Source organism: Schistocerca serialis, chromosome 3 (assembly GCF_023864345.2).
Source record: "Schistocerca serialis cubense isolate TAMUIC-IGC-003099 chromosome 3, iqSchSeri2.2, whole genome shotgun sequence".
Classification (NCBI taxonomy): domain Eukaryota; kingdom Metazoa; phylum Arthropoda; class Insecta; order Orthoptera; family Acrididae; genus Schistocerca; species Schistocerca serialis.
Window position 1 is genome coordinate 956,444,842 of NC_064640.1, and position 25,502 is coordinate 956,470,343.

The following is a 25,502-nucleotide window of genomic DNA, read 5'->3' on the forward strand; positions in this document are numbered from 1 at the left end:
GATTTTTTGGCATGGGTTTCATTACTTGATGTGTAAATAACATCAAATAATATACATTAACAAACAATGTGTAGTTCAGTTCTGTTCATTCGCAGCTACTGCATTCCTTGGAAGATGGTAAGTACAACCAGTTTCCTAATACAAGCTATCAGTCCAGTATTTCACGTAGGTTTTGTCACTGATTTGCACTAGCAGTTATTTACCAGATTGTAAAATAAAAAGAAATGATGAGGTTTCAAAAATACTACAAATGAGCAGGGGGCTATACAGGGAACACAGTTTTAAAAATAACTCGTTTCAAAATCTTATTCCAATGACTACTTCAAGTATTATAGTTTGATTTAATTATCTAAATGCACATCCGAGGATTTTGTGCAAAGGTACACAGTACAATTGTAGTACTCACACATGTGAAATTTGCATCCATGATTAATGAAGTGTTTCAGTAATGATATGAATTATTTTTAGAATTTTTTTAGGATAAACTTTTTCTACAAGTTATAATAAGATACACATTGATAAGGTGATTTATAAAATATTACAGTAGTTATTTACGAGAAATTTACAAAGTTCCTAGTGAGAGAATCTATTTATGCATGAAGATTCATGAGGCTTTTCTTCACATTACAATAACACCTCTACCTATTTCAGTTAGAGGTACATGTCCTGTTTCATACATACAAATAAAAGTTACTCCTTGTATTGTTATTAATATCTCGGCTGAGAAATATCAGTGTATTTTCTCCATCTCCTGCCATTCACTTCAGAAATGTACTGGTTCCTATGTGTCTAGTGACCAGAATGCCTCATGTATGTTTATTGAATCATGTTCCTTTCTTTATGTCATTTGACCTCTTCAGTTGCCGAGTGGCTATGATTCAAAGCTTAAATGTAGAAAATGTACTGTTGTTATAACAACTGTGTTAGTTTCTCTGAACTAATGTCTCGTATCACCATGTTCAACTACTGAGAAAATGACACCATAGGCTTTGTGAAAGAATACAAAAAAATAAGACACACTCTTCAATGTGTACTGATACATCTCAACTTCATCACTGTGCTTCTGTTATGTGCAAACTGATCACATGGTTTTATTTTTATTGTATGCATATCTGATTATTGCATGTTTATTTGTTTCTTATGTACATTTAAATTCTGTAGTGTTGAACACTGTCTAGCTATTTGTAGAACATGCACATGATATACAATGTAAAATTTTTGCTTCTCAGATTGGTTTCTGTGGAGGAAGAGCTTCACCGTGAACAACGGAAAATGTCCAGGGCTCTTCTAGACAAGCAGCGTGTTATTGAGGCTCAGGAACATAAGCTTCAGCGAGAACAACAGAAAATGTCAAGAGTTCTGTCAGATAAGCAACGAGTAATTGAAGCACAGGAGAACAAAATAGCTGCACTAGATGCAGCTAACACTCGTTTAATAAATGCACTTGCTACTTTGAAGGAAAAATATGACCTACATGCTTCTGGGCAGAGCTCCCACCTCTTGCCTGAACTTGGTGAACTGAAGAGTTCATCTTGCTAAAAAGAGAATTGTCATGCTGCAGTTCTTGCTTTTCACATTTCTTCACACCCATGTTTCACTCACATATGAGATTATGTTTGATGTCACCTCATATTTACTGTGATTGTGAAATAACAGCCTGATAGTAATAGAGGACAAGGATATTAAGATCTGATTTGTCATGCTGGTATATACCTCTTTGTATGGAAATACTATGAAACAGTAACATGTGAATAGATGAATGGTGTTTGAGAGAGTGATGGCTTACCAATTTGAAGGAACTAATGACCTAATGTTGAAAGAATGTTGTGATAAAAGACATGTAGCAGTTATATTATAGTGTATCCTCATCCAGTGAAATGGGACATGGACATGCATGTGGATTTGATACTTTTAATAATGTTTGTGGCTATGTTAGTATTTAAAACATGTATCAGTATTTGTAAAAGAGACCATAACAGCAAGTCATAACATTATTCTATACACAATAGGACATACAGTAACAATAATATTTTTTTCTCCTTGTAATCCATCCAAAATTTTGTGTGGTTCGGTTGAGGTTAACTTAATTTGATTTGTCTGAAGCATGTTGTGTATCTCACTTCCTGTTATTTGTTGTTTTGGCCTGTATGAATTGGAAAGTTGATTTGCATTGTAATAACCATATATCAGTCATAGCAAGGAATGGTGGAAAAGGTGATGCTGCTTGCAATAGAAGTGAAAGAATATTTGATGGACATTTGCAGGAATTGTCCCATATTTAATAGGGTGCTACTTGCTGCACATTATTAATGGGGTTCACAACACTGTATAAAACCAACAATTTTACCATGTGAATCTGGAATATATGAAAATGTCACTGCAATGTTCTCACTTTTGCATAACTGTTATTTCCTACAATATTATTGCAGCTATTAGCTGCTCCTCACTCAAAATAGGCTGCATCTCTCTTCGTGTAGTCATCACATGTAAAGCTGTTTCAGTTCTGAGAACAATTTTGATTATGTACAAAGCTAACCAGTTCTCATCATGCATTGTATTAAAGTGTGTTGATAATAATTCACTAAAAAGAAATCATCATTTGAAGTCAGAGCTTAAAACCTGTGATTTTTTAAATACAGTATTTTATTTGCACAGTCCATTCTTCAATTAAATATATCACATGCTAGGAAATAATATGTGCAAAGTATTTTTCAAATATTAGATATTGGTATTTTACTAACCAGCTGTGCAAAACTTCCATTGCACAAATATTTTTTCACTGTTGTACTGAACGTTAGATAAAAATGTATTTGAAACTGATAGAAACTTTCTCTTGCTAACAAAGAATTCAATGGTACATTCAGGTAAAGGCTGTGAAAGCTGGAAAGAGAATGAAGTTTGTTATTTTGTCATAGGGATTTCAGACCAGTTGTAAGAAAAAAAGGCTTGTCCCAAATCTTGTCATAAACATTTCTCATCATCATTGCAGACACCATTCAAGACTCATTTTCAGCTCAGAGCATTAGCTGTAAGAACTGCACTTTCAGAAATAGTGTATTTAAACAGGTGCACCAATGCTTAGAACTGCTATCATAATGTATGACCCTTGAAGTGTACCCATGAAATAGTCTTAATAGATGAAGAAATTTCTGAATAGTTTCTTCCTCTGTGCTTTGCATTTATGTTTAAATTATAAATGAAGATAGTACAACTAGTTGGAAGTTAGTATATGTCTCACTTCTTGTAAATGGTTTAAACCAAATCCAGTAATTTTTGTAAGTCTGTTATTAATGCAATCTAGCATTATTTTACCGTAGCTTCCTTTTATGTCTCTCTTTCATGTGTTCTTACTTCAGTGAACAAATATCATCAATATTATGTTAAATACAACAAAGCAGTATTTTGAAGTTTGATTTTTCCTAAAATTTATTTAAAGGAGTATTGAAACTAGAGAAAAAAGAAATAATCATAAAAAACAATTACTCTCTTAGTATTATATTTGTGTCGCCAATGAACAGAGAAGTGTGTGTACTGTTTTATTGTCATTTAAAGAAAATACATGTCATTTACTTAAATGTCATTGCACTTAAATTCTGTAATTGTGTTTGTGTGCTGTTGTAAGTGTCAAAATATAAAATATTGAATGTTAAATCAGCTGACCCTTCAGATCATACCAGTATAATTGAAATGAATTTCTCATGTATTTATGGTAGGCTTGTATTGAAAAAAATATTGTAGTCATGTGTATGAAGTTCTGTGTTACCTGATTATCTGTTCTCACTGCATGTTTTAATCTTGATCTGATACACATTTCGTCTGTCACAGTGGTTGTTTCATTAGACTTCCATATTACAACATTTGTGTTACATCTCATCTATTAATTGAGATTGTATTAATTGTGATTAGTGTATAACATAGAGTTCAAGCTGTATATGTATGTTGTAAATTTCTTATTACCAAAGATTAGTTTTGTTCAAATCTATGTCATATTGTCTCTACATATTGTGTACTGAATGTTATTCTGTTTTTGTAGGGATAGTACTGACATTAAATAGAAACACACTGTATTATGTATATTGCACTTTAAAGTGGTATTAAATAATCTATGTAATTATTTATATATAATTGTTTGATTATGAGCACAAATGTTAGTTTTTATTGCTGATTGTGTAAAATATTTTACATTTTTTACATTCAAAGTGCAAAACAGATTTTCATACAAAGTATTTGTAATGTGTATTTTGTTTTCTTTTTTAGATAATTTCCTTGTTTGTTTACTTTATTGTCACATCAGATTTATAAATAATTTAAATAGTATTTCATTATGTACACAGTAATTTATTTTTACATAAGACAAATGTTAGTCTCGTTCCATTTATGTGTTGGAGTCTTATTCGTGTAATTTGTATCATAACTGACAACTTCCCACCCCAGGATTTAATAAAGTATTTAGTTGAATTTTCTGTTTTAAATTTAATTTGATCTAGCATATGCCCTAAATTATTTGCCTGTTTGTAATTATAAACACTTCTTACACTCCTCTCGTACAACTCCTTCAGCCCCCTCCAAGTCACTTTTACTCCTAGTCTCAGATAAGAGAAGTATCCAGTTACAAATGATGTTTTCTTTTTCATATTCAATGAATATATAGAAATTAAGTGATTTATCTTTGACAGAAATTTTATTTAGTTGCTAAACATTGAGCAGTAATATGATCCTGAAGTGGTGAATGTTTTGTTAGCGTTTCATGACCTAAGATGATTGAACATTAGATTTGTTTTTGAGTCTATTGGTGCATTGAAAAATTGCTATTTCTACTCACAAGGAGCACATCTCAGACATGGCCAAGTGATTTGGCTCATATTAAGCAGATTGCTTGTGTACAACTTAAAAGAAATGAAAACTTAAGATATTTTGGCTGAACAGCCCCCTCCAAGTTTTTTGGAAAACTATCCACGAAGTTAATGATGCACAGTCAACTCAGAATTGGCTGGATAAATAGATGACTCAAACTTCAACACTTTTCATCAATATATATATATATATATATATATATATATATATATATATATATATATATGCAAATGCATATTTTCCTAAAAACCATGAGAAAAAACTATTTCAATTGCTGCTTATGCACCCAAAAGCTAAGAGCTGTTCAACGAAAGCTCCACAGGTGTAACGAGTGAAGCATCTGGCTTTGGGGCAGAGAACCTGTGTTTGAATCCCAGTTGCATACAGCAGTCCTTCTTTATTTGCCTTTTTATCCCATTTGAAAACTGGTAGGCATAGAAGCGTTAATAAGGTAAGCAAATGAGTAGGGTAAAGTGAAAAAGTAGGAAAATAAATTTCCAAAATGACTTTGAGTAGTAAAGAATTAAAAATTTTATCCTGGTCGATTTCCAATGTCTCTTTTACTCACTCTTTTACACGTCTTCAGTTCTTTTTCAAACAGCTACCTGGATGGTACTTGTCATATAGATATGTGAAGCAAATATACTTGTGACACCAAGAAGATTTAACGAATGTAGTCTTTGTGCATCTGCATCATTCCTTCAGAGTAAAACAAATTGGTCTAAATTTAAAAGTATTTCTTTCTTGCATAACATTATCCAAAAAATTGATGATGAAAGTTTTGATTGTGAATTACGCTGTGAATTGTTATTGCATCTGCTTGGTTGTGCAATGTCAACTGGGTTTCCAGAAGCAGACGGTAATTTTGAGGCCTTGAAATAAAATTTTTAATTTGGCGATGCTATAAACGTCTCATGGCTGGCAGACAGGTGTACAGTTTAGTGGTGTTATTTCTACCATTCCAATCTGGTGACACTCATCATTTATAAACATGCTGTCACACATGACAGTGTTAGTTTGCCCACCCCAGGAATCCAATATGAGACAAAAGTTCTCCATGAAGTTCTCAGTTGACTGAAAGCACCAATTTCTCAGATTTGAATCTAGTGATGCAATCACATTTTTATGAACTGGTTCAACAACTGACCTCTTCTACACTCAGAGGTTTGTTTCTTATAAGCATCAGAAAACTTTAGACAACAATTTTCCAAAGGCTGCGATGGAATTTTGTGCCATGAATGAACATATTATTTGAAGTACACTACCAAGTGCAACAAGGGTTACTTTTTTCCATTATGTGCATCAAATGCTCATCTTTGCATCAGTCTTATTCAGAATTGTTCCCGTAGGCAACTTTACTAACCAAAGCCATATGAACAATTTATTTGGGTACTTTGTCACTATTCTTTATTGATTTACTAACTTTATTAACTTTTTTAGTCCTACAAGTTTCGATTAAAAAAAATACCACTGCAGAATACAACTGGGAATTGAACACAGGTTCTCTCCTTCCCAGCCAGATGCCTCAGTTGTTAGACCAGCAGAACTTTTGTTGAACATCTCGTACCTTATAGGTACATGAGCAGCAGCTGAAAAATTTCTTTCCTGTTGACAAACAGTTTTCAGTTATCTGTTGATCCCATCAATTCTGAGTTGATTGTGTGTCATTAACTTAAGGAGTTGTTTTGTCAAACATGGGGGGAGGGGTGCAGCAGGGGGTGTTGATCCAAAATATGTTAATCTTTCATTTCTGGTTGCACACAGGTGATTTTTCAAATATGAGCTGAATCGGCTGACCATGTCTGAGGTTTTCTCCTTGTCAGATGTTAGAGGCTTTGAATTTTCATGCCTATTACATTAATATTTTTCCGAACTCAAAAAATACATTTTTAGTGGACAAAACAAATATCTGCACAGTATGTGTTTACAGCCCTTTATTCTCACCAATCACATATCTAAATTTGAAGTAAGTTTTCCCGTCTCTTATGATTGCTAGATCCTAAATAAGTTTGGGAAACAACTATTTTGGTTTCTCTTCTGATGCTACTGTTAAGACAGTATAAAATAACTTGACATTACAAAGTCGTGACCAGACTTAACACCATATAACTGCAACAAACAATCAAATGTGTTGCAGAATAAGAATGATGAACTTAATATTGTGTGCTTTTCTTAACTTACTAACAAACTTCAAAATTCTTGGGCACAGTCAGCTGAAGAAAAAAGTATCTGGTAATTCATGTCTATTTTTTGCCAGTTGTATTGTTTCTTGATGATCAACATAGTATATTAACGAAACAAGAAACTGTGCAAGCTGAAAATAAATGTATTTATTGTGTTACTGAGGAAAATCATGAGGCTATTAAAAGGAAACAAGCATTCTTCAGATACAATCAATGCCTCAAGGCTATTGAATCATATACTGGCACTATGTGTACATATAAACATTTTATTATTACACATTTATAAGCAGCATCATTAGCACAACTTTACATTAGATGAAGAAAAGAAAAACTGATCTCTGGTCAAGACTTCATCTGAATAGCATACCTGGGTTTGAAGCTGCCCATTAACAGTTTGAAAGTGAGTCATGTAGCTCCTATGTTGTTTGGATTATACTGGAAAAACACAAGTGAAGTAGAATATATGTCAGCCATTTCTCAACTTTGTAACTGTATTCCAACATTTGTATTAAATCTGTCATCTTTATAAAGATACACTTTGATGCTTGTACTACAGTGAAAAAGTACAGATAACAGTACTTGTCTGCACTCCTTTTCTGCCAATATGAGTGACAACACCATGCGTTAGTTGCTTTGCGGCATTCGCGTTCCCCTTGTTGCCATGCACTGTGTCTCACGAGGTCCCACATGGTGGAAAGGGCATTGATTTGCTGTCTCCTGCACACTTTGTATTTATTTTCAAGATGGACTTACAATACTGTACTGAAAAAGAGGAAAGGTCTAATTGCCCGGAAGCAGCAAAAAATCAGCTTTAATGTCACAGAGGAGACTCATTTGCTGTTTGTGAAATGGAAAGACAGTAAGAATATAATTCTTCTGATGATAAAACACAAAATGACTGCATCCAACATCAGTCAGGGCAAAATTAGGAATGAGAGAGAAGATGAAACCTACTTGTATTTTGGATTGTAGTAAAAACCAGGCTGATGTGGACAACAGCTACCAGCTAATGGGGTACTACACTTTTGAGAGAAAACAAATAAAGAGGTGGAAGAAAGCTTTTTTAAAGAGTTTCATGATGATTGTAAATTTATATGTTTTATATAAAAATGTGAGGCCTACTAGCAAACATTTTGTTGCATTCGTCATTGAATTGGGAACATATGAGGTCTGTTTGAGTCAACTTCCACTCAAAATAGTTCACCTGTAAGCAGACTCAGTGAAACCCATTTTCCAAAATTATTCTAGATACAGAAAAATCAAAATGTCCTCAGAGGAGGTGTAAGATGTGTACAGAATGCAGCAAGGTTAAAGTCTGGGAAAGTGGAAAGAAAAGATACCAAGTTATTTTGTGAATAATGTGATGTAGGACTTTACCTTTAAAAATGCTTCAAAACTTTTCATATTAAGTCAAATGTAATTTAGTAATTGTTCAACAAAAAATGGTCTTTTCAAACAGCTTTATTTTTAGTAACAATAACCAATAATCTCCACTCTGGAAAGGAAAGATGAAAATTAATTTTTTGTTATGAAAGCAATCCCATTTTCATTTCAATATAAAATTGGTCATTGGTGTAATTCTAAGTTTCTGCAAAGTATTTCATAGAAAAAAAGGACGCTTCTTTCAAATTCAATAAACAGACTTAAGTTCTGTGAAATGTATCCTACTAAAAAAATTCAGAAAAATTGTGAAAATGCACAGTGTCTGCCACTTGAACTACACCTTGCTGCTGAGTCTTCAAAGTGCTATGTTATTCAGAGATTTAGATCATCACACATGTTTATGTGATGTTGACAATTGTTCGTTTCATCATGCATTGTGCAATACATGTTCTATAGTGCAGACTTCTAACATATTTTATAACTGGTGTGTTTTTTAAAGTGAAAGAGTGCTGCACATTTCGTAAGTATGTAATACGTGTTCAAGTAAGAATGCTAATACTATCTTTGTATGGCATAGGAGTTTTTTTGTTGACAGGAAGTAGAATCTGCAAAAGAAGATTTGTTTTTGTGTCAGTTATAACAAATGCCTGATGAATATACAAGCATATACATGAGGACCAGCCAACAATTAGTAGAGTTACTGGGATGTACTCTACTGCGGCATGAAAAACTGTCTTAAAAGGGACAAACAATGAAAAATCTATGATGGAAGAACAAAAAAGAAGTTTGGAAATGATAGATTGCGAAGCTCAAACGTATAGCTGTATTCCTTTTTTTCTTTTCTTTCCCTTTTTTTTTGTTTGCTAAAAATATTCTAAAGCCAAGAGCCCACAAATATTTCTTTATTTAAAACAACCAGTATCAACAGACTTTGCTATCATCTTCAGGTCTTTAAAAGATCTTTTGTTATTCATTTGTTTATGTTCATTTTAAGTTGGACCTCATGCTAAGTTGTCATATGGATAAAAGAAAGCACATTATAAAAGGTTTGTCATAAGTAAATTATTTGAATACATAAAGCACCTTGTACAAATGGCAATGTCCACTATGTATATACCAGTCATAGATGATTGTTAGGTCACAAAAAAGACAGTACACAGTAGCACATCTATTTAAATAGGCTGGACATACTCTAAATTTTCAATGTAAAAAAAATGGTTCTGAGCACTATGGGACTTAACTACTGAGGTCATCAGTCCCCTAGAACTTAGAACTACTTAAACCTAACTAACCTAAGGACATCACACACTTCCATGCCTGAGGCAGGATTCAAACCTGCGACCGTAGCAGTCGCGCGGTTCCAGACTGTAGCGCCTAGAACCGCTCGGTAGCCCAGGCCGGCTTTTCAATGTAGGTCCAGCTTATGTAAACAGATGTACTATTTTGTACTGTGTTTTTTGTGACATAACAATGATCTGTGAGTGGTGTATATATGGACATGGCAATTTGCACAAGGTGCTTTATGTATTTAAATATTTTAGTTATGGGAAACCTTTTACAGTGCGTTGTTTTTTATCCACATGACAACTTAGCATGAGGTCCAACTTAAACAGTCTTTTGTTACAAAACATGTTCATTTTAAGACCTGAAGTCTGCAATGTGGCCGAACAGTTATAGTCACTTCAGTCTGGAACCGTGTGACTGATACGGTCGCTGGTTCAAATCCCGCCTTAGGAATCGATGTGTGTGATGTTCTTTGGTTTGTTAGGTTTAAGTAGTTCTGAGTTTTAGGGGACTGATGACCTCAGATGTTAAGTCCCATAGTGCTCAGAGCCATTTGAACCTGAAGTCTGTCAAAACTGGTTGTTTTAAATACAGAAATATTTGTGCAAACTTGGCTTTAGAATGTTTTAGCAAGTAAAACAGATTGTTCCTTTGTCTTTTCAAAATGAGAAAATTCAAGCTGCCTTTTTGTTGTGTTTCTCTGCCAGTCTTAAGAAAAAGTGATTTGTTCATCAGCTTAGTATTGTACAGATGACATTTTCACTAACACATTAATTAATTATGTGTAAAGTAACATGAAGGCAACGGCCTTGCTGCAGTGGATACACCGGTTCCCATGAGATCACCGAAGTTAAGCGCTGTTGGGCATGGCTGGTGCTTGGATGGGTGACCATCCAGCTGCCATGCGCTGTTGCCACTCAGCCTTGTGATGCCTTGTGATGCCTACTCGACCGCATAGTACCGGCTTCGGTCAAGAATACCATCATAACGGCCGGGAGAGCGGTGTGCTGACCCCACGCCCGTCCTATCCGCATCCTCCACTGAGGATGACATGGTGATCGGATGGTCCTGGTAGGCCACTCGTGGCCTGAAGACGGAGTGCTTCTAAAGTAACATGAAATTTTTAAACAATGTATGAAATAAAATGATTTTTTTGTTCCATTATTTGATTTACTTTAATTTATTTTCAGTAGTGTGCACACTTGAGAATAAGCTCAGTTTTAGTGGATTGAGGAACTGACTGTTGTCTTCTGAATGTAGCAAATTGCTTTAAGCTTGGAAATATAATTTGGTACCTGAATCATTCTCAGGCATTATAAAGGATTCAGAATTGGGTCCTGGAATTATGATGTCAGATCACAGTACAATGACACATCCAATGTCATCCCAATCCAGTATTAATACAGTAAATGTGTAATCTTTCTGGCCAATATCCTTTATCTAAAGCATTTGCATTGAGTGGATCCCATCACTGTAGCACGATTCTGGAAAGTCCTTTAAATACCTGTCTATGGCTACCATTACCACTATGTGGGAGTCAGATTTCTAACCAAAAATTACATAATACACTGACTGACAAAAATATGAAGCAGCCATGAAATATGGTCTGGTGTCAATCTAACTTTGTACACATACAACGATTGGTGGGTATGTAACTGATTAGAATTACAATTCTCAGTGACAAGTGTAATGGTCACCAGAATGCATTTGTGTTGTTATCATGTCTGCTATGGTATATAAATTGCATGAACAGCAAGTGCTGAATGACCAATGTAAAGGACACAGAGACGGTGCGTACGCAAATGAGACAACATTATCAACAACTAACAGATTTTCAAATGGCCCTCATTTTGGATCTCCATTTGGCCAGCTGGTTGAATCGTGCAATATGCAGAACTGTGGGGCATTTAGATGGGACAGTGGCCTAATGCATGATTGCATGTAAATGTGGAGGTAAACACACTCATCATTGAAGTTCTTGTTGACCACATCTGACTACCAAAAGAGAGGATCACCATATTGTGCACTGAGCATGCTACACCCCCTTCACATCTGCACCTATTGTCTGAAAATAAGTAGTGGACTCCCTGCAGCATTTCGTATCATCTGTCATCAGTGATCAGAGGCTAACAGCAGGTGGGCTAGGGATTCCCTCTCCCATGAATAACCTGCTATTATCACCACAACACAAACAAACAACTGAGTTTTGAGTGGTGCTATAATGAAGAAGCATGGACTGCTAATAAATGGCTTCACACTATGTCAGTGATGAAATGCAGTTCTGCACTACAATGTATGACCACTGTTGAAGAAATGGTGGTGGTCTGGGGGAAGATCCCGTTCTTCCAGTGTTATGGAGAAGCACGGCCATGTTACTCTTGGCCTCATGGTGTTGGGACCCATTGGGTGTGACCTCAAGTCATGGCTGAGGGGGATTGAGGGGTCTCTGGTGGGGCAACAGTACATCAAGGACAAACTGCATTCTCACATATTATCTCTCATGTGGCATAATTGTGGTGGCATCTTTCAACAGGAAAATGCTCATGCACTCATGGAATGTGCCTTCATGAACAGTCTGCATTATGCTGAGACACTCCCATGGCCAGCACGTTCTCTAGATCTCTCCTTCATGAACATATGTGGAACAAGCTAAGGGTCCACCTCAGGGCCAGTATCCAGGAGATCAAGAACCAGTTAAACCAGATGTGTGTCAGTTTGTTCAGGACAGGATACAATGGCTTTATGACACACTGTCCTGGATGCATGCACCAATTCAGCTGGGAAGAGTGGGTGTAACATCATACTGATAAATGGGCTCATACTGCCAAGTTCTTTATAAATTTGACTCTTAATTTGTAATCACATCACGTATACACTCTCAATCCATGACATTTTATTTTATTTTGTTTCCTCATCTCCTCCTTGGTGCTTAACTTTTTTGCCATTCTGTATATATGGTATTATGTAGAAGTCAGAGAGTGTCAAGTCTGGTGAATAGGGTTGGTGTTTTAACAAGTCATACCTGAAAACCTTCACTGCTGGAGCACCTCTGTAGGCAGGATTGGTTTGGGGGCAGGGACCAAACAGCGAGGTCACAGTCAGCCGTGCCCTTTCAAAGGAACCATCCCAGAATTTTCCTGAAGTGAGTTGGGGAAATCACAGAAAACCTAAATCAGATTGGCCGGACACAGGTTTGAACCACCACCGTCCCGAATGTGAGTCCAGTTTGCTAACCACCTTGTTCAGTTGTAGGTGGGAGATTTGCATTTCCTTTACTGGTTATTGTTTTTTTAAGCAAAATTAATCAGGAGAATCTGTTTCATATCCCAGAAATCACTACCTACAATATTTGAAGCAGATGCAATCAATTGCACCTTTTCTGTACAGGGCCACCCCTTTATTTTGATTACTGTTTTATTCTGCACATGAAGTGGTGGACACCCATCTCCTTCACAGTAAAAAATTGGCATACGAAACTTGGATTCTTTTTAAAATGCTACAGACATTGATAAGAGACTCCTTTTTTCATATGCTCTTGGTAAGCATTCAACAAATACGGTACCCATAAAGCACAAAGATTTCTCATAGTTGATTCCTTAGGGAAAGTGCACAATGAATACTACTTATTGTGATATGCAAATGGAGATAGCTATTTTATGACTCTTCCACTGCCAATCATCCAATCATAGTATGTGATTTCCTGCATTTCTCATCTGTGTATATGGTAGCAGGATGCCCTACTAATGACTCACCTTCTAGAACCAATGTTTCATTATTGAAAACCAAACATCAGACTATTAACCCTCAAATGTTAATGAATTTCATTTTACAGAAAACTGAAAAAAAGTAACAACACAATTTTCATGTTATCTATTTCAGTGTAACATAACACAACTAATGCAGATAGCCAGAAAAAAATTATAAAACTATCCCACAGATGAAACTGACTCTTTAGTTATGTTATTATATACCTTTTACCAAAATAATGAAAACAAAAGTTCACTGATATCATTCATCTCTGTGACAAAGTTGAAAACCTTTCACCTTGCTCTCATCTACGTCTACACATATAGGGTGTTCAAAAATTTTGTACCTAAATTGACAGATATTACGACAGAGACAGCAACAAATATAATTTGTTGCTTATTGACTTATCGATAAGCACACATGAGTACCCCAAGATGAAGGAGACAAACAAAAATTACCTTCTTCAAACATAGCACATTTATTGAAATTCAGAATTGAGTGGACAATACTGGCATTTTGACAGCACACAGGTCTTATGCAAGCAAACCGCAGACAATGACTACATCAATGACGGTCGTTCGGGAAGTAAAGAACGCATAGTTTCGCCTCGTGATTGCCCTCAGCCCGCCACTACCACCAGGGGTGGATCCAGGATCTTGGTCGGGGGGGGGGGGGGGGGGGGCAAATTTTTTGGTACCTGCCTTCCTTCCAATATATATATATATATATATATATATATATATATATATATATATATATATATATATATATATATATATATATAGTATTAATGGTTTTATTTGGAATTAATTAATATATATATGCACGCTCATGCACTCACGGAATGTGCCTTCATGAACAGTCTGCATTATGCTGAGAGACTCCCATGGCCAGCACGTTCTCTAGATCTCTCCTTCATGAACATAAGTGGAACAAGCTATATATATATATATATATATATATATATATATATATATATATATATATATATATATATATATATATATATATTTTGTTTTTAGTTTAATTGTGTATCGCTATGTGTTAAGTGTGTTTAATGAAATAACTTACTGCATTACCTAAAAAATATTCGTCAAATACGACTCGTGCACTTGAAAAACTCTGTGTTTGTCTGCTAATGTAAAATAATCTATAAAAATGCTAATGTTCATTTGTTACTATTCTTAAATCTTCGAAATTAGTTCACCAATTTCTTTCATTTGACAGAATGTTGCCATCGAATTCGCGCATGTGTTTATACGCAGCAATGACAATACGACTGCGAAAAGTTATAATAGGATATTTGACTGTGATCAGGAAATCATCTTATATTGTTAATTACGTCATTTTATGCTCATAATAAGCTATTTTTCCTCATGAATGTAAATATTAACAATAAGAAATTTCTTTCTTTCTTCTTGTAAAAAAAAATAAGAAATAAAATAAAAATGCAAAAGTATATATAAAATGAAATTTAATATTAAATATGTATATTCAAAATACTGCTCTTAAATAATCTAATCTCCTTCTACGCCCACTTTTTTAAAATCTTGTAATTACTTTTTCTACATCTACTGGAATCTGGTAATGAACATGCATAAGTGCAACACCAAGGAGGCGGTTTTCATTCGTTGATGTTCTTAAATAAGTTTTCAGGCGCCGCAACGACGAAAACGATCTTTCAGCAGATGCAGTTGTCACTGGAAGCGTTGCCAGGACCAATAAAAGCTTGCGTATTATAGGATATGCACCCTTATCACATCTAGCCAATATATCAATGGCGATGATTGGAAGCTCTTTTTGTCGTTTCTTTTCTTGATTCCATTTCTCTCGCCACAACAACGTTTCATCCCGTAACATAAGAGAAGCAATGCCTTTGTCCACGTCAAGCACCGAACCGAAGCGGTTGGTGAGGGACTCTGCAATTTTATCAGTTTCACCTGCAGAGATCTTCACAATACTTTCTGGGCTGGAAACAGAAAGGTTGAACACATCCAAAGTTTCAGCAGAGAATCTTTCTCGTAAATCAGTTATAATGAAGTCCAGTAGGCGAGCATAGACTGTTACTCTGTAATATTCTTCTGCCCAATTTTTGTTTGAGGGCTGTCACGATAAACTTGGCGTTGGCCGTGGCGAGGTATGCGAGGAATATTGAGCTCGATGCCGGTGGCCACCCAAAGCGTTCGCACGCTGTCAGTTTCTTAACAGTTAAACCGCACCTCAACACAACCTTCTTGACTTCAGTGGTTCGCAGTAGTTTCTAATATATGATATTTTTTTCTCTCAAATCACGCTTCTTGGCCTACTACAGTGGTGACTTACATTATCACTATCGTGTTTCACTGAATTTGAGAAGCAAAAATTGCGAAGCCTAAGTTTTTTTTACGTTGTTGTTTTACGTCCTGTTGACAATGTGGTCATTTGAGACAGCTTAGTGCTAACTTATTGTAGCTTAATCTACATACATCACTTACACCGATACCGAAGGGGGGACACGAACACAGTCTTCGCGTACGCGCGGCTCATGACAACGCCTAAAGCTGTTCCGCTACAGCGACCGAGTACCATTGGGTTTTCAGAGTCCCGTGAAATACTTATGGACTGGTGGCGAAATATATATTATCAATAAAATCATGTGGGAGGAAAGCAGGTGGGGAATGATGGAATTATAGGATTCAGAAACAGGACGTAAACAATAAAAATTCATGAACTAGCAACAGGAGCTCATTTTTTCTTTAAATACAGTTATGACAGTTTAGCAAGCTCGAGAGCAGATTCTTCCTTCTACTCGGGCAATTTCCTTGGCTATTTGTGAACACCAGTTCGTTTCCTCAAGATTTGACTTCCTAAATAAGCAAACAGAACTTAGAGTTGTGGCTTTGTTCTAACTAACACTGTTATGAAATTCATGCTTTTTTCAGATTGCGGCAGAAGCATACGCTTAGTACCTCAGAATAAATCATATTGATGAGGAAAAAGCATCTTCCTCAGTCTTTGGCAGAGTTGTCCTCTGCACTTTGGAGAAAGAGAAATGAATCTGAGTTTTCTAGATTTCGATATCTGTTTGAATCTGCTGACCGTAACATTTATATTCTTACTATATGAGAGAATGGATTGTGAATGAATCCACAGACGTTATTTTCGTGTACATTATTACATTTGGCTAATTAATGTTTGTTCACATTCCGCATCAAAAGCGAAAAGAAAGCCAAAATGGGGGAGAAGCGTTCATCCAGATCGAAAACGTGCAATTGCAGAATAAAAAGGACTGTCGTAAGGTTCTCACTATTTGCAACTAATGAGAATTTTTCAAGTATTCCTTCGGTGTTCATCGATTAATTATCAACACCATCTCTTTTGCAAATTGCCACTAGAAACAAAATCTTACATACGCACTGCAGCGAAAGTGCTAAAAAAGGCACACAACGCTCATGCCTCAGCGAATATTATCATTTTATTCGTAAGTATAGTTGTTTCTTCTGTAGTTTATTCGCTAAATGGGAGAGGCTTCAAGTTCTCTTTTTGAATTGTTACATCAAACTGCGTGCCATTGTTTACGTCTTCGACTTCAAGTAAAACATACTAGATACTAAAGCAGTCGGAAAAAAAGATCGGTCAAGCACCAGAGGGGGGGATCCGTCCCTGAGTACCACTGCCCTTGGTGATCACCCGCTTCAGTTTGGCAGCAGCTAGATCCAATACGGTTGCTCATCGTTTAGCTGTGCAACTTCAGAATGTGCGATAAAACTGATGATCCTGCCAACCGTGAGGTGCGCTGTGTTAACCGATTTTCAAACCACATAAAGTCCGACCCATCGAAATTTATAGACAGATAACTGAGGCTTACTGTGAAGTGATGAACGAAGCGTCAGTTCGGAAGTGGTGTATCATGTTTAATGGCGGACGGAAGAATGTTGATGACGAAGATCACTCGGGTTGGGCCACAGTGGTGACTGACAGACTCAAAGCAAGGGTTTAAACAAAAATCCAAAAAGACAGGCGTTTCACAATTGGTGGATTGTACTCATTCTTTCAAGACATTTCAAGAACTGTGTTGTACGACATTGTTAGTGAAGATCTGGGCTATAAAAACGTGTGTGCCAGTTAGGTTCCTCGAATTTTGTCAGACAAACACAAAACCTAACGACTGGTAGCTGCACTGACATTTCTCAGTCAATATGAAAGGGATTGGGACAAATATTTGAATCACATTGTCACTGGTGATGAGGGTTGGATATCATATTTCACACCAGAAACAGACTAGATGCCTGGAACGAAATTAGAATTATATATTAATACCTTCAGCTGCTGAGGGGCGTTGATATATATCAATGGGGCAGGTGAAAATGTGTGTCCCGACGGGGGCTCGAACCGCTACGGTCGCAGGTTCGAATCCTGCCTCGGGCATGCATGTGTGTGATGTCCTTAGGTTAGTTAGGTTTAACTAGTTCTAAGTTCTAGGGGACTGATGACCTCAGAAATTAATTCCCATAGTGCTCAGAACCATTTGAACCATTTGAACCTGGGATCTCCTGCTTACCTGGCAGACGCTCTATCCATCTGAGCCACCGAGGGCACAGAGGATAGTGCGACTGCAGGGACTATCTCGCGCACGCCTCCCGCGAGACCCGCCTTCTCACCTGATATGTCCACACACTACATTCGTAGTGTCCCTACCCAACACACTCATTACTCGTGGGAGACATTCTTACCAAGACCGGTAAGAGTACGGGTACCGCACAGAAGAGGAAGGTCATGGCCGGTATTGCCAGAACTATATACAGGGTGCTCAAAAAGTCAGTATAAATTTGAAAACTTAATAAACGACGGAATAATGTAGATAGAGAGGTAAAAATTGACACACATGCTTGGAATGACATGGGGTTTTATTAGAAAAAAAAGTATCGCTAGGCGCGTGAAAGATCTCTTGCGCGCGTCGTTTGGTGATGATCGTGTGCTCAGCCGCCACTTTCGTCATGCTTGGCCTCCCAGGTCCCCAGACCTCAGTCCGTGCGATTATTGACTTTGGGGTTACCTGAAGTCGCAAGTGTATCGTGATCGACCGACATCTCTAGGGATACTGAAAGACAACATCCGACGCCAATGCCTCACCATAACTCCCGACATGCTTTACAGTGCTGTTTACAACATTATTCCTCGACTACAGCTATTGTTGAGGAATGATGGTGGACATATTGAGGATTTCCTGTAAAGAACATCATCTTTGCTTTGTCTTACTTTGTTATGCTAATTATCGCTATTTTGATCAGATGAAGCGTCATCTGTCGGACATTTTTTGAACGTTTGTATTTTTTTGGATCTAATAAAACCCCATGTCATTCCAAGCATGTGTGTCAATTTGTACCTCTCTATCTACATTATTCCGTGATTTATTCAGTTTTCAAATTTATACTGACTTTTTGATCACCCTGTACTTATATGGATATGGTGTCTGTTCTTTCCCACATCCACATTCAACGGGAATGACACAAGACTTGCTTTAACGGTTTCAGTGGGAAACTTTTCAACATCCGCCATACAGTCTGGACTTTGCATTTATGGTCTCACCTCCAGTCATGTATACGTATGTGGATATGGTGTCTGTTCTTCCGGACATGTCCGAAAGAACAGACACCATATCCATATACGTATACATGACTGGAGGTGAGACCATAAATGCAGTAGCCTACATTCACATGCTTCAACGACTTCGCTGAGCCATTAAAAACAAGTGGCGTATCATGCTGACCAGTGGAGTCGCCCTCCTTCATGGTAACCCACATCCACATTCAACGGGAATGACACAAGACTTGCTTTAACGGTTTCAGTGGGAAACTTTTCAACATCCGCCATACAGTCTGGACTTTGCCCAAGTGATTTTCACTTATCCCCAAATTGAAAGATTTTTTTGAGGGTTGGGGTTGCTTAGGGGAAGGAGACCAGACAGAGAGGTCAGCGGTCTCATCGGATTAGGGAAGGAAGTCGGCCGTGCCCTTTGAAAGGAACCATCCCGGCATTTGCCTGGAGCGATGTAGGGAAATCACGGAAAACCTAAATCAGGATGGCCGGACGCGGGATTGAACCGTCGTCCTCCCGAATGCGGATTTTTTTTGAGTCTACAATACTACAGAAGTTATGATGAAGCTGTTAGTGGTTCAACAACTTTGTGGTAACAGAGTATGCAGAACGCATAGAAAAGCTGGTAAAACGGTACCACAGGTGCCTAAATTTGAATGGTGACTAGTAGCTTTGGGTATCAAAACAGTATGTAAAATATAGTTTCATCTAAAAATTTCTGTAGAGAAAAACGTTCTTTACTTTCTGAATGACCTTTGAAGAAGATGTACTTATCTTGGGCCTGTTCTCAAGGCATGACAACACACGAGCAATTGCTGCTGAATTTGGAGTTCATCATAGTTTGGTGAGGAATTTATTGCAAGAGCAGCTGCTGTTTCCTATCCATCCCACAAGAGTATAAGCCTTTGGACCAGATGATTATACACCTCGTCTGCAGTTAGTGTGCTGGTTTCTGCAACAGGCTACCAAAGACCCTTAGTTTTCTGAAGTTGATCTGTTTACTGATGGGAAGGCTTGTTCAGTTCTCGTAACATCCACGTATGTGACAGATGAAAACCCATGTACAACAGTTATGTGAGGTCATCATAGACAGTTTACAGTAAACATGAGGGCCAGTATTGTGACAGCTACTTGCTGGGACCCTACTCATTGCCTATTCAACTCGGGTAGCCAATGTACAGAATGTTCTACATCTACATCTACATCAACATTGATACTCCGCAAGCCACCCAACGGTGTGTGGCGGAGGGCACTTTACGTGCCACTGTCATTACCTCCCTTTCCTGTTCCAGTCGCGTATGGTTCGCGGGAAGAACGACTGTCTGAAAGCCTCCGTGCGCGCTCTAATCTCTCTAATTTTACATTCGTGATCTCCTCGGGAGGTATAAGTAGGGGGAAGCAATATATTCGATACCTCATCCAGAAAGACACCCTCTCGAAACCTGGCGAGCAAGCTACACCGCGATGCAGAGCGCCTCTCTTGCAGAGTCTGCCACTTGAGTTTATTAAACATCTCCGTAACGCTATCACGGTTACCAAATAACCCTGTGACGAAACGCGCCGCTCTTCTTTGGATCTTATCTATCTCCTCCGTCAGACCGATCTGGTACGGATCCCACACTGATGAGCAATACTCAAGTATAGGTCGAACGAGTGTTTTGTAAGCCACCTCCTTTGTTGATGGACTACATTTTCTAAGCACTCTCCCAATGAATCTCAACCTGGTACCCGCCTTACCAACAATTAATTTTATATGATCATTCCACTTCAAATCGTTCCGCACGCATACTCCCAGATATTTTACAGAAGTAACTGCTACCAGTGTTTGTTCCGCTATCATATAATCATACAATAAAGGATCCTTCTTTCTATGTATTCGCAATACATTACATTTGTCTATGTTAAGGGTCAGTTGCCACTCCCTGCACCAAGTGCCTATCCGCTGCAGATCTTCCTGCATTTCGCTACAATTTTCTAATGCTGCAACTTCTCTGTATACTACAGCATCATCCGCGAAAAGCCGCATGGAACTTCCGACACTATCTACTAGGTCATTTATATATATTGTGAAAAGCAATGGTCCCATAACACTTCCCTGTGGCACGCCAGAGGTTACTTTAACGTCTGTAGACGTCTCTCCATTGATAACAACATGTTTGCTAAAAACTCTTCAATCCAGCCACACAGCTGGTCTGATATTCCGTAGGCTCTTACTTTGTTTATCAGGCGACAGTGCGGAACTGTATCGAACGCCTTCCGGAAGTCAAGAAAAATAGCATCTACCTGGGAGCCTGTATCTAATATTTTCTGGGTCTCATGAACAAATAAAGCGAGTTGGGTCTCCCACGATCGCTGTTTCCGGAATCCATGTTGATTCCTACATAGTAGATTCTGGGATTCCAGAAATGACATGATACGCGAGCAAAAAACATGTTCTAAAATTTTACAAGAGATCGACATCAGAGATATAGGTCTATAGTTTTGCGCATCTGCTCGACGACCCTTCTTGAAGACTGGGACTATATGTGCTCTTTTCCAATCATTTGGAACCCTCCGTTCCTCTAGAGACTTGCGGTACACGGCTGTTAGAAGGGGGGCAAGTTCTTTCGCGTACTCTGTGTAGAATCGAATTGGTATCCCGTCAGGTCCAGTGGACTTTCCTCTATTGAGTGATTCCAGTTGCTTTTCTATTCCTTGGACACTTATTTCGATGTCAGCCATTTTTTCGTTTGTGCGAGGATTTAGAGAAGGAACTGCAGTGCGGTCTTCCTCTGTGAAACAGCTTTGGAAAAAGGTGTTTAGTATTTCAGCTTTACGCGTGTCATCCTCTGTTTCAATGCCATCATCATCCCGTAGTGTCTGGATATGCTGTTTCGAGCCACTTACTGATTTAACGTAAGACCAGAACTTCCTAGGATTTTCTGTCAAGTCGGTACATAGAATTTTACTTTCGAATTCAATGAACGCTTCACGCATAGCCCTCCTTACGCTAACTTTGACATCGTTTAGCTTCTGTTTGTCTGAGAGGTTTTGGCTGCGTTTAAACTTGGAGTGGAGCTCTCTTTGCTTTCGCAGTAGTTTCCTAACTTTTGTTGTACCACGGTGGGTTTTTCCCGTCCCTCACAGTTTTACTCGGCACGTACCTGTCTAAAACGCATTTTACGATTGCCTTGAGCTTTTTACATAAACACTCAACATTGTCAGTGTCGGAACAGAAATTTTCGTTTTGATCTGTTAGGTAATCTGAAATCTGCCTTCTATTACTCTTACTAAACAGATAAACCTTCCTCCCTTTTTTTATATTCCTATTAACTTCCATATTCAGGGATGCTGCAACGGCCTTATGATCACTGATTCCCTGTTCTGTACATACAGAGTCGAAAAGTTCGGGTCTGTTTGTTATCAGTAGGTCCAAGATGTTATCTCCACGAGTCGGTTCTCTGTTTAATTGCTCGAGGTAATTTTCGGATAGTGCACTCAGTATAATGTCACTCGATGCTCTGTCCCTACCACCCGTCCTAAACATCTGAGTGTCCCAGTCTATATCTGGTAAATTGAAATCTCCACCTAAGACTATAACATGCTGAGAAAATTTATGTGAAATGTATTCCAAATTTTCTCTCAGTTGTTCTGCCACTAATGCTGCTGAGTCGGGAGGTCGGTAAAAGGAGCCAATTATTAACCTAGTTCGGTTGTTTAGTGTAACCTCCACCCATAATAATTCACAGGAACTATCCACTTCTACTTCACTACAGGATAAACTACTACTAACAGCGACGAACACTCCACCACCGGTTGCATGCAATCTATCCTTTCTAAACACCGTCTGTACCTTTGTAAAAATTTCGGCAGAATTTATCTCTGGCTTAAGCCAGCTTTCTGTACCTATAACGATTTCAACTTCGGTGCTTTCTATCAGCGCTTGAAGTTCCGGTACTTTACCAACGCAGCTTCGACAGTTGACAATTACAATACCGATTGCTGCTTGGTCCCCGCATGTCCTGACTTTGCCCCGCACCCGTTGAGGCTGTTGCCCTTTCTGTACTTGCCCAAGGCCATCTAACCTAAAAAACCGCCCAGCCCACGCCACACAACCCCTGCTACCCGTGTAGCCGCTTGTTGCGTGTAGTGGACTCCTGACCTATCCAGCGGAACCCGAAACCCCACCACCCTACGGCGCAAGTCGAGGAATCTGCAGCCCACACGGTCGCAGAACCGTCTCAGCCTCTGATTCAGACCCTCCACTCGGCTCTGTACCAAAGGTCCGCAGTCAGTCCTGTCGACGATGCTGCAGATGGTGAGCTCTGCTTTCATCCCGCTAGCGAGACTGGCAGTCTTCACCAAATCAGATAGCCGCCGGAAGCCAGAGAGGATTTCCTCCGATCCATAGCGACACACATCATTGGTGCCGACATGAGCGACCACCTGCAGATGGGTGCACCCTGTACCCTTCATGGCATCCGGAAGGACCCTTTCCACATCTGGAATGACTCCCCCCGGTATGCACACGGAGTGCACATTGGTTTTCTTCCCCTCTCTTGCTGCCATTTCCCTAAGGGGCCCCATTACGCGCCTGACGTTGGAGCTCCCAACTACCAGTAAGCCCACCCTCTGCAACTGCCCGGATCTTGCAGACTGAGGGGCAACCTCTGGAACAGGACAAGCAGCCATGTCAGGCCGAAGATCAGTATCAGCCTGAGACAGAGCCTGAAACCGGTTCGACAGACAAACTGGAGAGGCTTTCCGTTCAGCCCTCCGGAATGTCTTTCGCCCCCTGCCACACCTTGAAACGACCTCCCACTCTACCACAGGTGAGGGATCAGCCTCAATGCGGGCAGTATCCCGGGCAACCACAGTCGTAGTCCGATCAGAGGATGCGTGGGACGAGCTGGCCGTCCCCGACAAACCCCCATCCGGACCCCCACAGTGATGCCCATTGGCAACAGCCTCAAGCTGTGTGACCGAAGCCAACACTGCCTGAAGCTGGGAGCGAAGGGATGCCAAATCAGACTGCATCCGAACACAGCAGTTGCAGTCCCTATCCATGCTAAAAACTGTTTTGCAAAGAACGTCTGAACTAATCTACAGAGAGCGCAAACAAATCGACAAAATTTAAACGGTTATTAAAATACAAGATTGCCTAGTAAATGCAGTAATGCTGCTACTTGCGCACTGCTGACACTGCTCGGCGGCGGAAGGAGACTAAGCGAAATTACACTATTCAGGTACTAAAACGCGATGCTACACTCTCAAATACTATAATACGCCCGAAATTTATGAATTAAACAATGCAAGTACCAAAAACACGCAAAGAAATTAAGAATTAAACTATGTAACAAACGAGTGAGCTAGGAGTATACGACTTGCTGCTCAGCTGCTTATCCAACGGCGGCAGGGAGCACACTGACTGTGACCAACCGACACTGGCCGTTCAAAACAAAAACAGTAGACAAACGACTACGCGAATTTACACTGTTCAGGTACTAAAACGCGATGCTACAACTCTCAAATACTATAATACGCCCGAAATTTATGAATTAAACAATGCAAGTACCAAAAACACGCAAAGAAATTAAGAATTAAACTATGTAACAAACGAGTGAGCTAGGAGTATACGACTTGCTGCTCAGCTGCTTATCCAATGGCGGCAGGGAGCACCTGCTGACATCATTAGAGGAGGTACCCCTGTGTATCAGAAGGAAACTATGGTTCCAGCAAGATGTGGTCCTGTTACATTTTGCAGAACAAGTGCTTCCATCATCTTCAGCAATCAGCTGGGGAGTATCTTCACGTCGGTCTGCAAGATCTCCAGACCTCATGCCACTGGACTTCTTGCTCTGTGGCTACACGAAAACTGAAGTATATTCTCATAGGAAGAAATAGTTTCAAGAAATCTTGCAGATATCACACACATACAGAACATGCTACACATATCCCATCAAACACAGGTTGTCTCGGTATGTCGATACCAGCTTTGTGCGAAAATGAATTGTCCTATTTTGAACATTTGTTGTAACACTGATCACAACAATGATTGATTGAAGTGCATTTAACATTGTGTGGGACATCCAGGAGGTCACTGGATATTATTGAGAATAAACCAGAGTCAGTATGTTTTCCAACAGATGTCTGTTTATTAGAATACATTTTTTGTTGTTTTAAAGATAATATTTGTCACTTTAGGGCTTTAGGGATTGAATTTTTGAACTTCATGATGTGGGGCGGCAGGTTAATAGTATTAGTTTAGGTTCGGTTAGTGTGTTTAACGTCCCGTCGACAACGTGGTCATTAGAGACGGAGCGCAAGCTCGGGTTAGGGAAGGATTGGGAAGGAAATCGGCCGTGCCCTTTCAAAGGAACCATTCCGGCATTTGCCTGAAACGATTTAGGGAAATCACGGAAAACCTAAATCAGGATGGCTGGAGAAGGGATTGAACCGCCGTCCTCCCGAATGCGAGTCCAGTGTGCTACCACT

The 25,502-nt window shown here is 38.8% G+C and overlaps 1 protein-coding gene and 1 pseudogene across 1 annotated transcript in view; both read left to right on the plus strand.

Annotated features, from left to right (window-relative positions):
* LOC126471341 (ras GTPase-activating protein raskol) overlaps positions 1 to 3,285 on the plus strand; it is a gene marked incomplete at its 5' end in the record, with an annotated part of 695,914 nt that extends 692,629 nt beyond the window's left edge. The window contains one exon of the mRNA XM_050099461.1: positions 1,230 to 3,285. Coding sequence (XP_049955418.1) covers positions 1,230 to 1,539 — 310 coding nt within the window. The remainder of the gene's footprint in view (positions 1 to 1,229) is intronic.
* Positions 3,286 to 10,503: 7,218 nt separating this feature from the next.
* On the plus strand, positions 10,504 to 10,620 carry LOC126472364 (5S ribosomal RNA; annotated as a pseudogene).
* The last annotated feature ends 14,882 nt before the right edge of the window (positions 10,621 to 25,502 follow it).